The sequence below is a fragment of the Dryobates pubescens genome, chromosome Z (genome assembly GCF_014839835.1).
Source record: "Dryobates pubescens isolate bDryPub1 chromosome Z, bDryPub1.pri, whole genome shotgun sequence".
NCBI classification, from domain to species: Eukaryota; Metazoa; Chordata; class Aves; order Piciformes; family Picidae; genus Dryobates; species Dryobates pubescens.
This window is the reverse complement of record NC_071657.1, coordinates 74,699,188-74,715,697: the sequence shown is the minus strand read 5'-3', so window position 1 is coordinate 74,715,697 and position 16,510 is coordinate 74,699,188. Positions and strand designations below refer to the sequence as shown.

The window sequence follows — 16,510 nt, the reverse complement described above, 5'->3', positions numbered from 1 at the left end:
TGTGATTTGTGCTTTTAACGCACTGACTCATCCTTTAGTCTGTGCATCAAAATTTCTGCCTGGGCTACATCATTCCAGATGACCAGAGTGGCAATAGTTCATCACAGGAAACAGACTATGGGGTTGTCTTCACTGCAGATGTGAAAATAAGTACCACAAATACTGAATACAATGCCCAGATCTTCCACAGCAGTTTATCTGAACAGTAACTTTCTAAAATGTAAGCAACTTTGGTTTCTCCAGTAAAAACTGAACACCTTCATTGGAAAGTGTATGTTCTTTAAATATTTTGATTGAAAATCCTGCTTTCTGTCCAAACCACAATTTTAGTGAATTTTTCCAGCCACTTTTAATTAGCAATGGCAGAAATTCCCTTCTCACATATACAGGAAGAAAAATGGAAAACACTTAAATGGGCTTGTACAGGGAAAACTGCTTAAGTTCTCTGGTCAAACTTAAGATATAAATGAAATACAGTCTAAGTTTAACTTTTTAAATGCATATTTACTTGCTTGTAATGTTTATAATTTACCATGCATTGTCTGTGATCTAATTTTAAGAACCTCAGTTTGGTTAAACTGAAAGCCAAGGGGTAGACAGAAAAACATACTTCAAAAGTTGACTAACTTCTGCAACATTGATCTTACTTTGTCAAATTCTGTGATTACTACCTGAAACCTGTTCAACCAGTATGTTCTGCATTTCTGTTTGTTTTTTTTTTTCTTTAGTAAAGAACTATTAGGAATAAAGCTTTTAATGCCATATTTATAGAAATTGTCTCTAAGAGTTTTCTTAGCTACAGAGCTAATTGCTTTTTTCCTTTTTTTTTTTTTTTTTAGAAGTAGGAGCATTTTAATTAAACTAAAAGGGATGGAGCCAGTACTAAATAGCCTTTCTATAATGCAGGCTGAAAAAAATACCCCAAAACTGAGATACCTGTACGAGAAAATGAGCACCATTTTGAAGAAATGCATCATTTCTTATTGGTATATTTAAAGTATCTTGTGATTTTCCTTCTGGAAACATGAGAATGCTTCTTCCAGACATATTTAGAATGCCATCTTTTGCTCTTGCAGGATCCAGCTCTCCAGCTGGAATATACAGAGCAGTATAAACCAACTGCACATCTCCAACTGTTCCTCCCTCCCTTGCAAAACTCAGGGATAAAAAGCGTCCTGCCGGATTGCTTTCAATCTTCTGACTTTCCAAAGGATGAAATTTTATCAGGCCATAAACATCATCACTGTCCTGAATGTAAAACAGAAGCTGTAAAACAGAAAACAGCATCACTTACTCCATGCCACAGCTGCTCTATAACATAGTTTTCTTGCTTTCACAAAAGCATGTCCTGACTGTCACCATACATTTTTCTCCTTAGTGAATTGGCACTCAAGAAAGAAATCAGATTGACAGCCCCAAAGTATTCTTTGTGCACAGGCACCACAACAGTGGCGGTGGCAACTTTCCCACTATGCATCATCTGTGTGCCAGAATGAGCTCTGCATAACTGATTTTTTGGTTCAGCAGCCAAAGTCAATAATTTTAAAATGTTTCTGATTGTGAAAAAATTCGTTTTATTCACAAGGTCCATTCCAACTGTTTCTGAGGAAGACAAAGTAGGGACTTGAGTCACAAAACCATCAGCCACGCCAGCCACCCTTTATTAAACAGTTCAGAGGTTATGGTTTTAATCACCAACTCCTCCTCTGAAGCTGCTCCTCTGTGTAAAACACTCCAATAATCATTAAGACAGCAAATAAGCAAGTGAAAATAACTTGCCAGCCTTCTCATAGCAAGCAGTTACTCAAGACAGCATTTATGCAATGCTATGTAAATTGGGAATTATCAAAGACAATACCACATTTTAGAAGTCTAGCTTTATATACTACACTAAACCAAATCCATTGGATATGGCTACAGGTCAGATAGAATTAAGGATTAATTGGTTTGATTTCAAGACCAAATCCTTTAGACAGTTTAGCCACACAATCATTACTTATTGTTACATTCTGCAAAGAATCCCCAAAGCAAACTTACCTCTGATGGTTCACTGACTTCTGCACCTCCCTGTATTGTATGAGCTAAGAGTTTCAGGAGGTAGGGCTCCGCCTCTTCGGGTACATCATCATCAATAATGTTCAGAGGAAGTTTTACCAGCATCTCTCCTTGAGCAAAACATATCTCCCCAGTCTCTGGAGTGAGGTCTGCAGTCACAGGTGAGGGATCACTGCTATTCCGGATTATAACCCAGGTGACAGAAACATTTCCATGTGTTCCACCATTTCTCACAACTGTGATCCCTTCAAACCTATGGTTTTGAAAGAAAATAAACCCTCACAATATAAAATGATCATTAACATTGTCTTACTTAAGTATCAGTTCCCTGAAACAGCTACTCTATCTTAAGTGGAATAAATGTTAACTACTGCAACTGCTATTTGAGTAGGGGCTCACAGTTTGTGAAATCAGAACACATATGTAAGACTCTTCTGAGAGTGCTTACTCATAAGCTCTCCATAATGTCTATAAAAATATTTCATAGAATCATAGATTAATTTCAAGCTGGGCTTTGGCCCTTCTAATTTTCTCCCTGCATAGCCTCAAAGAAGGAGTTTGTAGTACTCCTGAGTGGCCTGCTTTTAGAACTGTTAGGACCTAGCCTGTTAGAACTTATTTTGTTTACAGTAAAGACACTTCCAAAGAGACTTGACATGTTTCACATTTGTCTGAAGAATTACATGTCAAATTTCAGAAAACCTTAATCCATTTTCTACATGATTTTATATATTACATCATAATACAGTTGCCAGGCATGGTAATTTAAGTAAGAATCTGAATGCAATATTTGTCTCTGGACTGAAATGTGAATGGTTTTGTATGAAGTACTTCCTGTGTAAGGAGACACTCCCACTTCCCTGAGATCTTTGTAGATATAGTTGACACAGTTGACTCCTACATTACATTTTCATTAGTGACTTTTGTATTTTCAATTAAGCCCAAAGAATGCTTAACAATGCCAAACAAATCTGTTAAACTGATTAGATGTTAGATTTGAAGATCTGCAGTACCTTGAAATCTGGTCTTCATCAATGATAACAGTCTGAGCAAACAGGATACTGTTGATTGATAGTACTCCATAGGGTTTATCATTTGGTTGGATGGTGACATGAACAACGGATGGATTAACCAAAACAGCATCTCCTTGCAGAGTGTCCTTAAGGAGCATAATCTGAAAGGTCTCAGCAATTTCTGGTATGGCATCATCGAGTATCTTAAATTTTATGTAAGTTTCATGAACTAGAGGTGGGAAAACAATGGTTGTATTTGGCTGTAGATCTAGGAAGTCTACATTAAGCTGTGCATGTGCTGTTGTATCCCCAGTTACAATGGCGTAATTGACAGAGACTTCATGTTCATCAGGACCAATTAATTTTCCACTGACATCCCTACCACGAACCACTTGAATTGTTAGCACACCAACTTCCTCAGGCACCATGTAAGCACTCTGAACAAAACGCACAGGACTGTCATTTTTCCTAATATTAATCTGAACAGAGTTTCTTGTAGTGTTGATTTCAGCCCCTCCTTCCACGCTCCTCAGATAAACAACAAACAATTCATCATTTTCAGGTACCTGGGGAAAAAATATAGTATTAGCAACTGGGTATAAGTCACAGTTCAAACATGGTCCAACGTGATGGCATTTAGCAAGTCCAAGCGCTGGGTGCTGCACTTTGGCCACAATAACCCCATGCAGCCCTACAGGCTGGGGTCAGAGTGGCTGAAGAGCAACCAGGCAGAAAGGGACCTGGGAGTACTGATTGACAGTAGGCTGAACATGAGACAGCAGTGTGCCCAGGTGGCCAGGTAAGCCAATGGCATCCTGGCCTGGATCAGAAATAGTGTGGCCAGCAGGAGCAGGGAAGTCATTCTGCCCTGTACCCAGCACCTTGAGTACTGTGTCCAGTTATGGGCTGCTGAATTTAAGGTCATTGAGATACCTGAACGTGTCCAGAGAAGGGCAGCAAGGCTTCTGAGGGGTCTGGAGCACAAGTCCTATGAGAAGAGCCTGGGGTTGTTTAGCCTGGAGAAGAGGAGGCTCAGGGGAGACCTTATTGCTCTCTACAACTACCTAAAAGAAGGTTGTCGACAGGTGGAGGTTGGTCTCTTCTCCCAGGCAACCAGTAACAGAACAAGAGGACACAGTCTCATGCTGTGCCAGGGGAAGTTTAGGCTCAAGGTGAGGAGAAAGTTCTTCACAGAAAGAGTAATTGGGCAGTGGAATAGGTGCTGCCTGAGTTGGTGGAGTCACTGTCGCTGCCAAAAAAAGACTGGAGCCATGGTTTAGTTGTCATGAGGTATTAGGTATTAGGTAATAGATTGGACTTCATAATCTCTGAGGTCTTTTCCAACCTGGTTGATTCTGTGATTCACCTCTATGCATGCCTGAGGAACTACAGGGACAATTTATGGACACCACCCACCTTGGCCCATCCATTCCTATGTAAGTGGAAAAGGAACATTTTCTATATTCAGACACACTCACATCCCCAGAGAAAAATTCCATCAAAGAGTTGAGAAAATGCTTTCTGATGCTTAGTTATTGTGGTCGTTTGAGGCTGTGCCTTTAAGAACCAACACTGCTGGAACACACTGGCTAATGTTTTCGGTACTAGAACCAAAACATTCTGATATTCTAAACTAATTTCATTGGTTGATAAACAAAAATGCAGCTTTAGATTGTAAAGCAGTTGGAATTTTTTTTTTTCCTCAGTTCAGTTCGGTTTGGGAGTTGGGGGAGTTTGGTGTTTCAGCCTGTTCTCCCTGCCTGCTTCTTCTGCGAACTGCTGGACTTGGCCTTCAGATAAGCAAACACTAATCCTGCATGGGCTTTTGAAGCTTGCTAACAACTCTTTTCCTTATAACTTGCCTTTCTCTCTCTCTAACCCCTTTTTGGGGAAAAAGGGAGGTAGGGGGGGAGAGAGGGGGTTCCAAAGAGGGGATCCCTCCCTCGGGGAGGGATTTTTGTTGTGTTATTTGTCTTTGCTGTGTATTTCTGTGTATATATTATAAATACCTGTATATATTGTGTTATATATAACCTGTTTTCCATATATGCTTGTAAATATATAGCTTGCTCTTCGACTGAGTTAGCTGTGGTTTCTTACTCTGTGGAGGAGGGAGAGCTAAGCCCTCTCTCAACCTACCACAGTTATTAATTAGGCTTTGATATTGTCACAAAAGAGCTGTTTAAAACTAATTTTTAGTTTTAACTATTTCTGCTTCAGTACCTGATGCAGCACTCAAAAATGAATGGCTTATACATCACAATTACAGAACATGAGGCTGAGAATTTTTGCTTTGTATCACTACACTTTATTCCTCAAATCTTGATTTGCTTTATTTAGATGAAAAAACACTATTATTTTATTGATACATATAGGGGAAAAAATAATCTTATAAAAAGTATTATGATCTGTGCATTCTCAGTCTTGCTGTGCACTCCTAGAAACCAGTACTATTTGCTTCTGAGAGGAGCTACAGGACAGAATTACTTATTTTTGGCTAATGGTAATACTCTTTTAGAAAGTTGACAAATCCTTTTAATGAACTTTTGTTTACTGAGCTAAGAAAGTTCTGAAAACCTTGCTGTCCAATAGTTCTTCTCTTTCACACTCATTTGTTAATTGGCCACCCTCAGATCCTTTTCGAGGGCTAAGAGAGTGGGCATACAACTGCCTTTATAGCTGATGCTAATTCTGTCCCTTGTTTGGCTTGTGGCACTTAAACTTGCACAATGTTGGTGACTGATGTAGGGAGGTTTTTTGCAATGTGAGATCTGGAACCTTTCAGTCACCAATAGACACCAATTTATGTTTAATTTAGTTCACTAATTAATAAACCATTTTGCACCATAAAATGTCACATTTAAAAGCCAGCCAAAATGTATCGATCCACTGCGGCAAGTTTATTATCTTAGTGTCTCATATAAATGGGACATTCTGAAGTTCATAAAGGCATTATGACTGACCAGTAACAAAAAAAAGTCAAACGTCAAAGACAACAGAATAAAGCTTTCTCTGGTGCTGCCTTGCCTCTTTCATTTTCTTTTAACAGTTTCCATTATTCCTCATCAAAAGAAAAGGAAATGTGTACAATAAAATCACCACAAATGTAATGCTGTGGAGATCAGATCTGCAGTCCTCTCATTTCTGGGGGAAAAGGAATAGCCAGTTCAGAAAAACACTTGTTTGGATGTTTTTCCTAAGTTCAGATTCTAAAAGCTCAAACTAAGTTCTAAGAGCAACATTGAATGGTTGTAAATTCCATCAATATCAACATAAACAAAGGGGGTTTTAACCAAAATTAACCTTTCACTTATGCCTGTAGACTTCTATTGAGTAGACTAACCAACCTTGCATAGATCAAACATTCAGAAACAGAACTCTGAGAATTTCTCAGTAGGAAAATAAAAATAAGTAATCACATCCTCCTCAAAAGTCTAATGATTTCTTTCTATGTCACAGAAACATCATCTACACTCAAAGAGAGGTTTCTGTACACCAGTCTGGCACACTCTCTTTCAATTCAATACCAGCACTTTCAATACCAGCACTGATGTGCAAACCCACTTCTTATAAATAACAGAAATATGGAAAATAAACACAACAACAACGAAAAACAACAACAAAAACCTTGCTTTGAAGTTGCTCGCTTCTGAGACAGACACTTTTTGGCTAGTAATATTTTCTTGTGAACCTTCTTTTTTGTTACTCCTTAGCATATTTACTTATTTTGGTGCCTCCATTTTCCCTCTCATCTCCATTATAATTTTTTTTTTTTAAATAAAACAGGAAAGTGTAAGCAAAATGAAAACCACAAGCTCAAAAGTTAAAAAATTTGTTTCTGCTTTTTCTGACAGAGAAAGGCTCACAACATATAATTTTTTTTTCACAGACTAATCTAACAATCAAAAATCTGTAATTATCCCTAAGTGTTCATGCCCTTCATAAGATTGTTTCTTTTAGGACTCTTATCTTTAAGTGCTTTAAAACATGAAAGATACATATATAAAACCATACAATTTATTTTTTTCAGTCTGTCTTTTCCTTGTCAGTATTCAACATGTTACATTCTGTCTTTAGTAGCAAGCAACATGCCTGCTGCTCACAAGAGTGAAAATCAAGTTAACTAAAAGTGAACTGGATTCTCATGCAGTGTTAACTGAAGGCAGAGGAGCTGCACAGTCACCACTGAGGATGGAATGAAAAATGCATCCTGTAAGCAACATTAGGATTAGGTTCCTTTTGCCTAAACAACTAATAAAGACAACAACAACAAAAAGACATACTCAGTTCATCATGCAGACATAGACTGAATTTCCAAGGCTGACTGGTAGTGAAAAGCAGAGCGTATTTAAAAACAAATATAGAGACAAGTTAAATACAGAAAGGCTAGTCTAGTAGATAAACCTGCATCTAGGTTAAAAACATCACCCTTGGCCATACAAGGCCCTCTATGTTCCATCTGAAGACAAATACAATGCTTTCCTGATTATTTACAGATTTACTGCAAAGGAACCAAAAAAAGTCTAGTCATAGTGGACAGGATATGTTTAGTAACTAAAAACAGTCACTGATGAGAATTACAGAGGAAGCACTAGGAGTAAAAATGAGAGCCCACAGAGCCAAAATTTAACATCATTTTACTAAGCAGAAGCAACTCTAACCTTATTTGAACCAAACATTTTTGGTAATTTATTATTCTAAGTCTCTCCATAGCAGCATCTAACATACATATCCAAAACCCAAAATGAAGTCATCTTGCTCCTACCTGATCATCCAGCAGTGTTAAATTATAAATCAGCACTGATCTCCCAGGGGTAAATGTAATATTTCCCCTAGCTGGACTGAAGTCTTCTTCAGCTGGGTTTGGTCCATCTTCTATCTGCAAAGAATTGATTTTTAACATAAGAAATATATAAAACAGTAATACAAATACAGTAGAAGTACAATACACAGAGTGTGTGTGGTCAATACACAGAGTGTGACATGCATAACAAATGAGTGTCTGTTCAGTCATCTCCAACTCACAGGCACACACATTGGGTTGTGAAAATCTGCTCTGTTTTGGCAGATGGAGTATGTCAGAGTAAGCACTCTAAAGAAATTATGTGTATAATTATAATAGAGGAAGAAAACTACATCCATACAGGCCTGTGTGGACTCTTTGGTATCTACTGATGCATAAGTGAATCTAATATGAAGAATATGCATCCTGATTTATATCAGTAGTATTTCATAGTAAGTTCCAAGACAAAATAATAGCAGTTATTGGTTTTGTGTCTTCTCTGTCTTGATATGTGACATTAAGGGAATTAAAGTTATTACTGAAACCTAAGAGACTAGGAAGACTCGTACAGGTAATATGTTTGGTTTTGGGGGGTTTTTTTAGAAAATCTTGTAATTTTTCTTCAACATATACATATAAACTACACTGAGACATGGATCATGGAAACAGTAAAATTTTTTTGACCTTCAAACAAGGTCCAAACCAAGCAGATCTACAACAAATTACACAGAAAATCTAATTCTGTATATTAACTATATATGCTGTATTTAGCATGCAATACAATCCAGCAGAAATCTTCAGAGATTTTGAGGTCCAGGCTAAACTTTGATAACATGTAAGAAGAACTGACAATGCATAAACAAATGTCCAAATGAAAGATTTCACATGTCATTTTAAAATATATAGTAGAATCAAAGCAAAGTAAGAAAAAACAACAATGCAATAAAAGCAGTAACTATATCACTTTAAAATCAAGCACATAAATAACAGCCTAAATATTCAACATGAATAATTATTATGAAAGGTTTAAGCTTCTGGGAATTCAGACTGCAGGGTTCAATAAAGTTCTATAAATACTGGTACTTGCACATTCTAATTTGGCAAAAGTATTAAAGACTCAGATGTTTATTCACAAAATACAAATCAATTTTGAAGAACTATTAAATAAGACGTTCTTAATGCACTTAACACACAGTTTTCCAATAATGCCAACTAATGCTGCCTCAAATATCTTCCTACAAGAGAATACTTAGTTTTCTCTACTATCTCTCAATTTTTCTTCAAATTAGGTATTTTCCATTTGACAGGTGCACTTTGACATTTTACAAAGCAAATGCAGACATAGGTATTTTGCCTCTATTTTACTTTCATAAACACTTCAGCAAGTTATGACTATGGCCTCACAGCTTTATCCAACAGACAAAGGGATGAAGCCTTTCTGGTAAACTCACCTCAAAAGTCACGATGACTGTCCCGTAGGTTCCCCTCTCCCTAATTAGAGTGAGAGGCACAAATTCATTTCTGCCCCTGGGCTCATTCACTGTGATTAAGGCAGACTAATGAGGAAGAAAAGGGACAGGCAATCAGGCACAGATCAAATATCACAGCAGAAGGAAGAAACTGTTGCCATAGAAATAACCAAACTCCCACAGACAAGTTAATCCAATCTGCAAACCAGTCCACTGATGGCATACATTTCCTAGCAACCAATTAGTTCAGCTAATGAAAAGCTTGAAAGATTCCAGATTTAAAAAATTATCATAAGTTATGCATGTTGAGTGTTACTTTTGGGGGTGTTTTAGTGTGAATTAACATAGTCAGTATACACACAACACTGGCATATTAGCACTGGTATTTATAGGAGCTCCTAATCCCGTTAAAAATAGAGTTTCTCCATTAAAAAGTCATTTCTTAGATAACTAGCTATAAATGGGCCCTGTCTATCAAACTGTTGCACCTGAAAGATTTCAAGGAATTACATCACTTCATGGAACAGCATGACTTAGTATTGTGGTGCTAAAAATGTCTCACGGTATTGCGCTTTTTCAGGGAATCCTCTACAAAGATTGCATCACCATAATGATGTACACACAGCACAGTTTCTAACACAAACTCTGGTTTATTGCACATATTACTGCACACTACTAGAGTGACACCAGTGTCCTATCACAGGTGTCATACAGTGAATATACCATGATGCTGTTGCCTCAGCTTAAGAGGTAAATACAAAACTCCTCACTAAAGATGGGGAAATGTATATATTCTCAAGATTTTATCATCTTTAACTTTCTTATGGTATGATTCCTCACTTCTTTCCTGTTGTATTTGCATCTTACAGATGTGGGGCAGCTGGACAGTTTTTAGTTTTATACTTAAGATGATCAACATAGTTATTCACACAACCATGAGGGTTTCAGGCTATGTCTCAACATTGAAAAGCATGTGCAAGTATTACAACTGGATATATGTATGAATTACATACATTTGTTTGAATTACCTCTAGAGAGATTTTCAAAGACGGAACTCAGAATCAGTTTTCAAGGGATTCAGTTGAGCAACTAACCAGCATCTTTGACAATTTCACCTGCATGTTGCCTAAAGCTTTCACATATACCATATAAAAAGCCATACCATGTTAAAAGAAATTATTCCAAAGGCATTGTCATTTGACAGGATTGTTACAGTGACAGATTTGGGGGAGCCAAGCTTTATCCCTGGAGATGGTTTCTAAAATGAACAAAACAAACAAAGACATTCAATATGGTGCTGGTCAAATAATACACATTTTGGTTTTACTGTCTTTTAAGAGTAAATGTCAGCCTATAGCACATTACATGTCTTTTTATTATATTTTACAATGCACATTTTTTAAAGCAACAGAAAGCACCAAAATAGTTCTGAATTACTGGGGCGAAACACTCTATGCAGTCAACAACAAGGTGCATGAAACAAACTTTTTATAAGATTAATCATAGTTTGTAAATCTCTTGATGACACTATAGCCAATAAGGAACTAGGAATTAAGCACATAGCCCTGCCAGGAACTCTGAAGTGCTTCTGGTTTCTCCCCACACATTTGTATAAAACTGAAGCTTTGAAGCTATTATACTCAGATATCACATAATGGAAGCAAATCTTTACAGTGTTGTAAAAATGAGCTATGTTTATAAATCAAAGGAAATAGGGAAGGGAAAATATGCACTAAAACATCCCCTGGGATATATAATTAATTATCAACAAAATGTAATTTATCTTTAGTGAACTGATACTGCACTTATTCATTAATTGGTAATAAAAAAAAAAAAAGTGAATGTGAACCATCGTCTTGTAGCACAACTGCTGTGAGACAGAAGAGGATGAAGAGATTTATCGATAGGTATGTAAAAAATTGTTGGTTTCTAGGTAAATCTTGTTTACCCTCTGCTTCTAAAGGTCTAGATGTCATCTTCCTTCTATGCAGAAAAGCAGGAAAGGCTAAGAGTCTCTTCACAATGTAACTCTTCTGGGCTCTAGTACAACACAAAATGTCCACAGATGAATGCAGTGGACAGTCTCAGACTTAATCTACATTACACAGCAACTTCATCCACAGAAGCCTCATCCTTTGAAACATTCCAAGTCAAGCTGGACCGGGTTCTGAACAACCTGGTCTAGTTGAAGTTGTCCATGATGATTGTGAAGGGGTTTGACTAGATTACCTTAGAAGTCTCTTCCAACCCATTCTATGATTCTGTCACACAAAGACACCCACAGGTATGGCGAAACCTTCTAAAAATCAGTAAGGACCATCCTAGCTAGTCTCCAGATTTTAGTTCTTCCTAGGACTTACAAGCAGTATCTATGGAATACCAATCATTGATATCAGATCACCCACTGTTTACTGTGCAACAGATAAATTGAAAAATCGATACTTACCAGTAGTGTCAAGTAAAATGTGAATGTCTCATCAGCCTCTGGAAGATCATCATCACAGACAGATATATACACTGTTCGGTTTGTTTCTGTATCAGGTATAAATGCAGCTGCGTATGTGTCAAAAAAGTCCCCTGTGTTTTCTCCATCAATCTGCAATAAGCACACAAATGAATGCCTCCTCCTTTTCACCCCGATATCCTCTCTAATATTGTTCTAGACCCATTTAACAGTCTTCATACACTCTCTGCGCATAGGCCTTCCCAACATTTCCCCTGCTATCATACAGTTATAGACAGAAGGTGGAGGTAATAGTCCTTTCTAACCATACTGAGCAACCAGGGAAAACAAAACAGATCAAAAGAAACAATACACCTCATTCAGAACCATTTATGACTTCCTTGCAAGTGGGTAACTTTTGCATAATGCACCTTATGAACAGTTTGTGAACGGATAAACTGCTCCTAGCACAGATGTGTATACCTCATAATACCCTAACTGAAACTGAAATTTACCTCAAAATGTAACTGCCCTCTGCCTTCCTGCCTCACTCTAGGGAGGAGAGGGAGCCAAGGCCTTTAATCCAGATTTGTATTTTCACTGACAATGCTGTCAAGATGAAGTCTTCTATAATGAACAGCCTTGTTCTCATTTCAGTTTACAAAAGAAAATCCCACTCATTTCTGGCACTAGTGCTGGGACTGGGAGCTCTAGGCAAGCAGTTGGACTTGTTGATCTCAAAGGTCTCTTCCAACCTCAAGAGTTCACTGATTCTACTGTATTTAAGGTGGTTAGAGGAGAGGTAATATGGGAGTAGTGTGAAGAGAGCAGTGGGTCCAGGTTAAGTGTACAGCGGGAAGCTGTGACTGAATTGAGAGAAGCAACTGACCAGCATAGCTGCTACACCTGAAACTACCAGACTTACAGGAACTAATGGTTTGAACAAAAAAGTGGAAAAGGCTGTTTGTGAAAAAAAGCTGTTCTTCATTTGAGAACAGTGACATTAGTAATTTAGTGATGAGGAAACAAAGTATGGAAGTCATTTTATGTCTCTTCCCTATCAGTGGATATATTGGAAATTACTTTTTTTGTTTCTAAGCCAACACCAGGCTGAACAAAAAGCTCTTACGAAACAGGCTATAAAGATCTTCCTGAAAGAGCTGGTCAAAATATTCATGTTAGAAACAAACCTTGACATTTCAGGTCCTTAATAAGGAAATTAAATTACTCTGCTTATTACATGGTTTAGGAGCAATACTTTCAAAGCCCAATCACGTTTTCTCAAGGTTATAATAAAGTGTGAAATCCTTACAGGTCAATTTCTATTCTTTGTAATTTCTAAGACATATTTTTCACATTTAGGTACAGGAGAATAAAGTACTGTGCAGAAACATAGAAAATTTCTTTTGTCCAGAGACCAGAAATTCATAAGCAGCATATCTTTTCTGGTATACTGCTTTTCACTCACACAGTACTCATACTACATAGCATCCTACTCCATGCATATATGGTATTACACACTTAAGAGGGGTTTTAACTTCTAGAAGGAATGTAGTGGAGATCATGATTAATAACAGTTAAGAAATAAAGGAAGCAATGCAAAAATGCCAACTCTGATCTCAAAAGTAATTGAACCATGTAATTGTTTTGATCCCTACAGAAATTTGATTCAAATAGTGCTCAAGTGCAGGTCCTACAGTAATCTACAGAATGGAAAAAAAAGTTATAGATCCACATTTTCAGTGTGAGTTCATATCCACAGTCAAAATCACCCCCACACATACCAGTCTGAACTTCCACCTGATCAGTCAAGAGTTGCCTCCTTGAGAAGATGAATAGAATAGAATAGAATAGAATAGAATAGAATAGAATAGAATAGAATAGAATAGAATAGAATAGAATAGAATAGAATAGAATTAGCCAGGTTGGAAAAGACCTTTGAGGTCATTGTGTCCAACCTATCACCCAACACCATCTAATCAACTAAACCATGGCACCAAGTACCCCATCCAGTCTCTTCCTAAACACCTCCAGTGATGGTGACCCCACCACCTCCCTGGGCAGCCCATTCCAATGGTAAATCACTCTTTCCATGAAGAACTTCTTTTTAACATCCAGCCTAAACCTCCCCTGGTGCAGCTTGAGACTGTGTCCTCTTGTTCTGTCATAGGTTGCCTGGGAGAAGAGACCAACCTCCACCTGGCTACAACCTTCCTTCAGGTAGTTGTAGACAGCAAGAAGGTCTCCCCTGAGCCTCCTCTTCTCCCGGCTAAGCAACCCCAGCTCCCTCAGTCTCTCCTCATAGGGCTTGTGCTTTCTGCCCTTCTCTGCAGCCAGCAAGAATTTACTCAGTTTTGAGAAACTGGGTGTTGCTTCTCCAAAGTGAAGCACTGTCTCACTGAAACATCACCCTGCTTTTCACTGGCTAGAAAAAAACAAGACTTGATTCAAAATTTCGGGGGGATACTAAGTGAGGGTGTAACTGGCATTGTCTCTTACCGACACAATGGCTGTGACGTTAGCAGGCTTCCCTGTCCTTTCGATTACAAGACGTATCACAGTTGTGCTTGTTTCATTAACTACAAATTCTGTTTGTCCACTGAACTTCACTTCTGTTTCTCCAAAAGCAAAATGAATGAGCAATGCTAAAAGCAAATAAACAAATAAAGAAGCAGAGGGCATCCCTATAGGGACAAAAAAAAAAAAAAAGAAAGAAAAAACTAATTAAAAATAAATTGTGACTCTAAAACACATAAAACATTCACAGTCAACCTAATCAATCTAGTCAATGCTTCTCAACCCTTCAAATCTTGTCATTATCTTGTGAGCTTCAGAAATGAGAATTAAACATGCACAGGTCTCAGCTATAAGCAAGTCAGATAACGTAATTATCATCTATTTTTAATTCTCTTTTCATAATCTTCACCGAGTGCTTTTCTAGACAGGTTTTATGAGCCCTTTTCAGTTGGAGGAATAACTTCTAAGAAAAAACAGTGACATTGGTGCAATTGTTTTCACTGTCAACCAACAGATAATTCACTTGGAAGCTGTCAATTATTTCCACTTTCTTTGCTCTCTCAGTTCTCTTTGGAAATAAACATGAATTGGCAGGAAGGGTGAAGGGCTGAGTGTCTGCAGTCATCTCATAAACCATCATCTGACATCCCATGGACCATGAAATGTTCTTAAACACTTGCATATTTTCTCGAGATTCTTTTCACTGCTTCTCTTCATCCCACGATTCTTGCATGTCTTCTTGTCATGGAGAATCACTGCGGCACATTTTAATGCCATTGTAATCTTTGTACAGCCAGACCTTTATTTTTCATTTGCTTCTGCACAATGTCTAGTTTCCTTTCCAATTTCCTTATCTACAGCTTAAAACTGAAGTGGTTTATTCCTCTTACATCAGAGTCCAGTTAGGTAAAGTACAAGTTCCAGTGAAGTCATTAGGTGCTGATGCTGTGAAAGATGCATTTTTGAGAGGCTCTGGCACTTCAAATTGCTCTTCTGTGCAGAAGCTCTTATTACACAATGCTGACAAGAACTAAGGAGCACATTATGTGCCATAAGAATCTGAGAAACTGTTGACCAAAGCACAAGAACAAAGTTGCGCTCTGAACACCAAAAAGCACTACAGCATGGAGATCTGATGGATGAATTCTTTCAGCAAGTTGCTTTTAATCTGTACTTACTATTTAGTAATGCTGCTTCTTAAAAATTCCTGTACAAAAGAGACAAGCAATATTTGTGCAATTACACACAATTAAAATGTCACCTTGATTAAAATTGTATTTCTAAGGTCTATACTAACCAGACAAATCTGGTCAATGATGATTGGATAAACTCTGTAGGACATATTACATTAACATTAGTATCAATAATACTTAAGATCAGCCACATTTGACAAAACACTTGTTTCCACTATTTATGAGGGACAGTAAATAAATATTTATTCATAAATGATCAGTAAAACAGAAGTCATGTGTATATTGAAACATATTTTTGTGAAGTTTGTGCCAAATTTGTAATCAAAATACCCTTGAGGTCCAGCACAGACTCTAAGTGGTTTATGCAGGCAGTCAGGTGGCTTTAATCTTGTTCTCACCAGAGAAAAAAAGATTAACAAGGATTCAGAAGGACTTCCAAGACTCTCAGTCATCCTACAACAGATTCTGTGCAGGCAAGGGTTAATTTTACATCATGCGATAAGCTTCACAGAGTCAAATTAAAGTATAAAAATTATCCACAAATATGACAAATTAAGTAAGTTGGAAGTACAGCCAAGAAAACTACCAGTGTCTCTTAGAATTCCTACAAGCAAATAATGGTGGCATGACAAAATTAGCCAATTTAAATTATTGGTAATAAAAAACCCACCTAGCTCTAATGAATGTCACAGAGGGAACAGACAAACAATGAAAGTGAATGCAAAAAATAATAAATTATTAACCCCTTTCTCTATGAAAACAACTATTTAAGCTATGTTTTACCACCTATTTGAACAGTGTTTCATAACTTTCAGCAAAAATGTCACACTAATTTTGCTGCAGAACTTCACACTGTTACAAATTTTTATGATCACAAATAGAGTCCCTCAAGATATCCATGGCTCCTGCTGAGAATTCAATGTGTAAGAGACTTTACAGGAATTATGCTTGATTCCTGCATATCTATCTATCCAGCAGCTCTAGTACAGAAGAGAGCTCAGAGTCAGAAGCAAAGATAAAATGCATATAACAAAACT

At 37.4% G+C, this 16,510-nt stretch overlaps 1 protein-coding gene across 1 annotated transcript in view; it reads right to left on the bottom strand.

Annotated features, from left to right (window-relative positions):
* ADGRV1 (adhesion G protein-coupled receptor V1) overlaps nt 1-16,510 on the bottom strand; it is a 394,890-nt gene that overhangs the window by 368,236 nt on the left and 10,144 nt on the right. Inside the window, exons 2-9 of the mRNA XM_054177896.1 lie at nt 14,263-14,447; nt 11,767-11,916; nt 10,483-10,578; nt 9,303-9,407; nt 7,834-7,947; nt 3,069-3,634; nt 2,038-2,308; nt 937-1,266 (exon numbers count right to left, since the gene is read on the bottom strand). Coding sequence (XP_054033871.1) covers nt 937-1,266; nt 2,038-2,308; nt 3,069-3,634; nt 7,834-7,947; nt 9,303-9,407; nt 10,483-10,578; nt 11,767-11,916; nt 14,263-14,447 — 1,817 coding nt within the window. The remainder of the gene's footprint in view (nt 1-936; nt 1,267-2,037; nt 2,309-3,068; nt 3,635-7,833; nt 7,948-9,302; nt 9,408-10,482; nt 10,579-11,766; nt 11,917-14,262; nt 14,448-16,510) is intronic.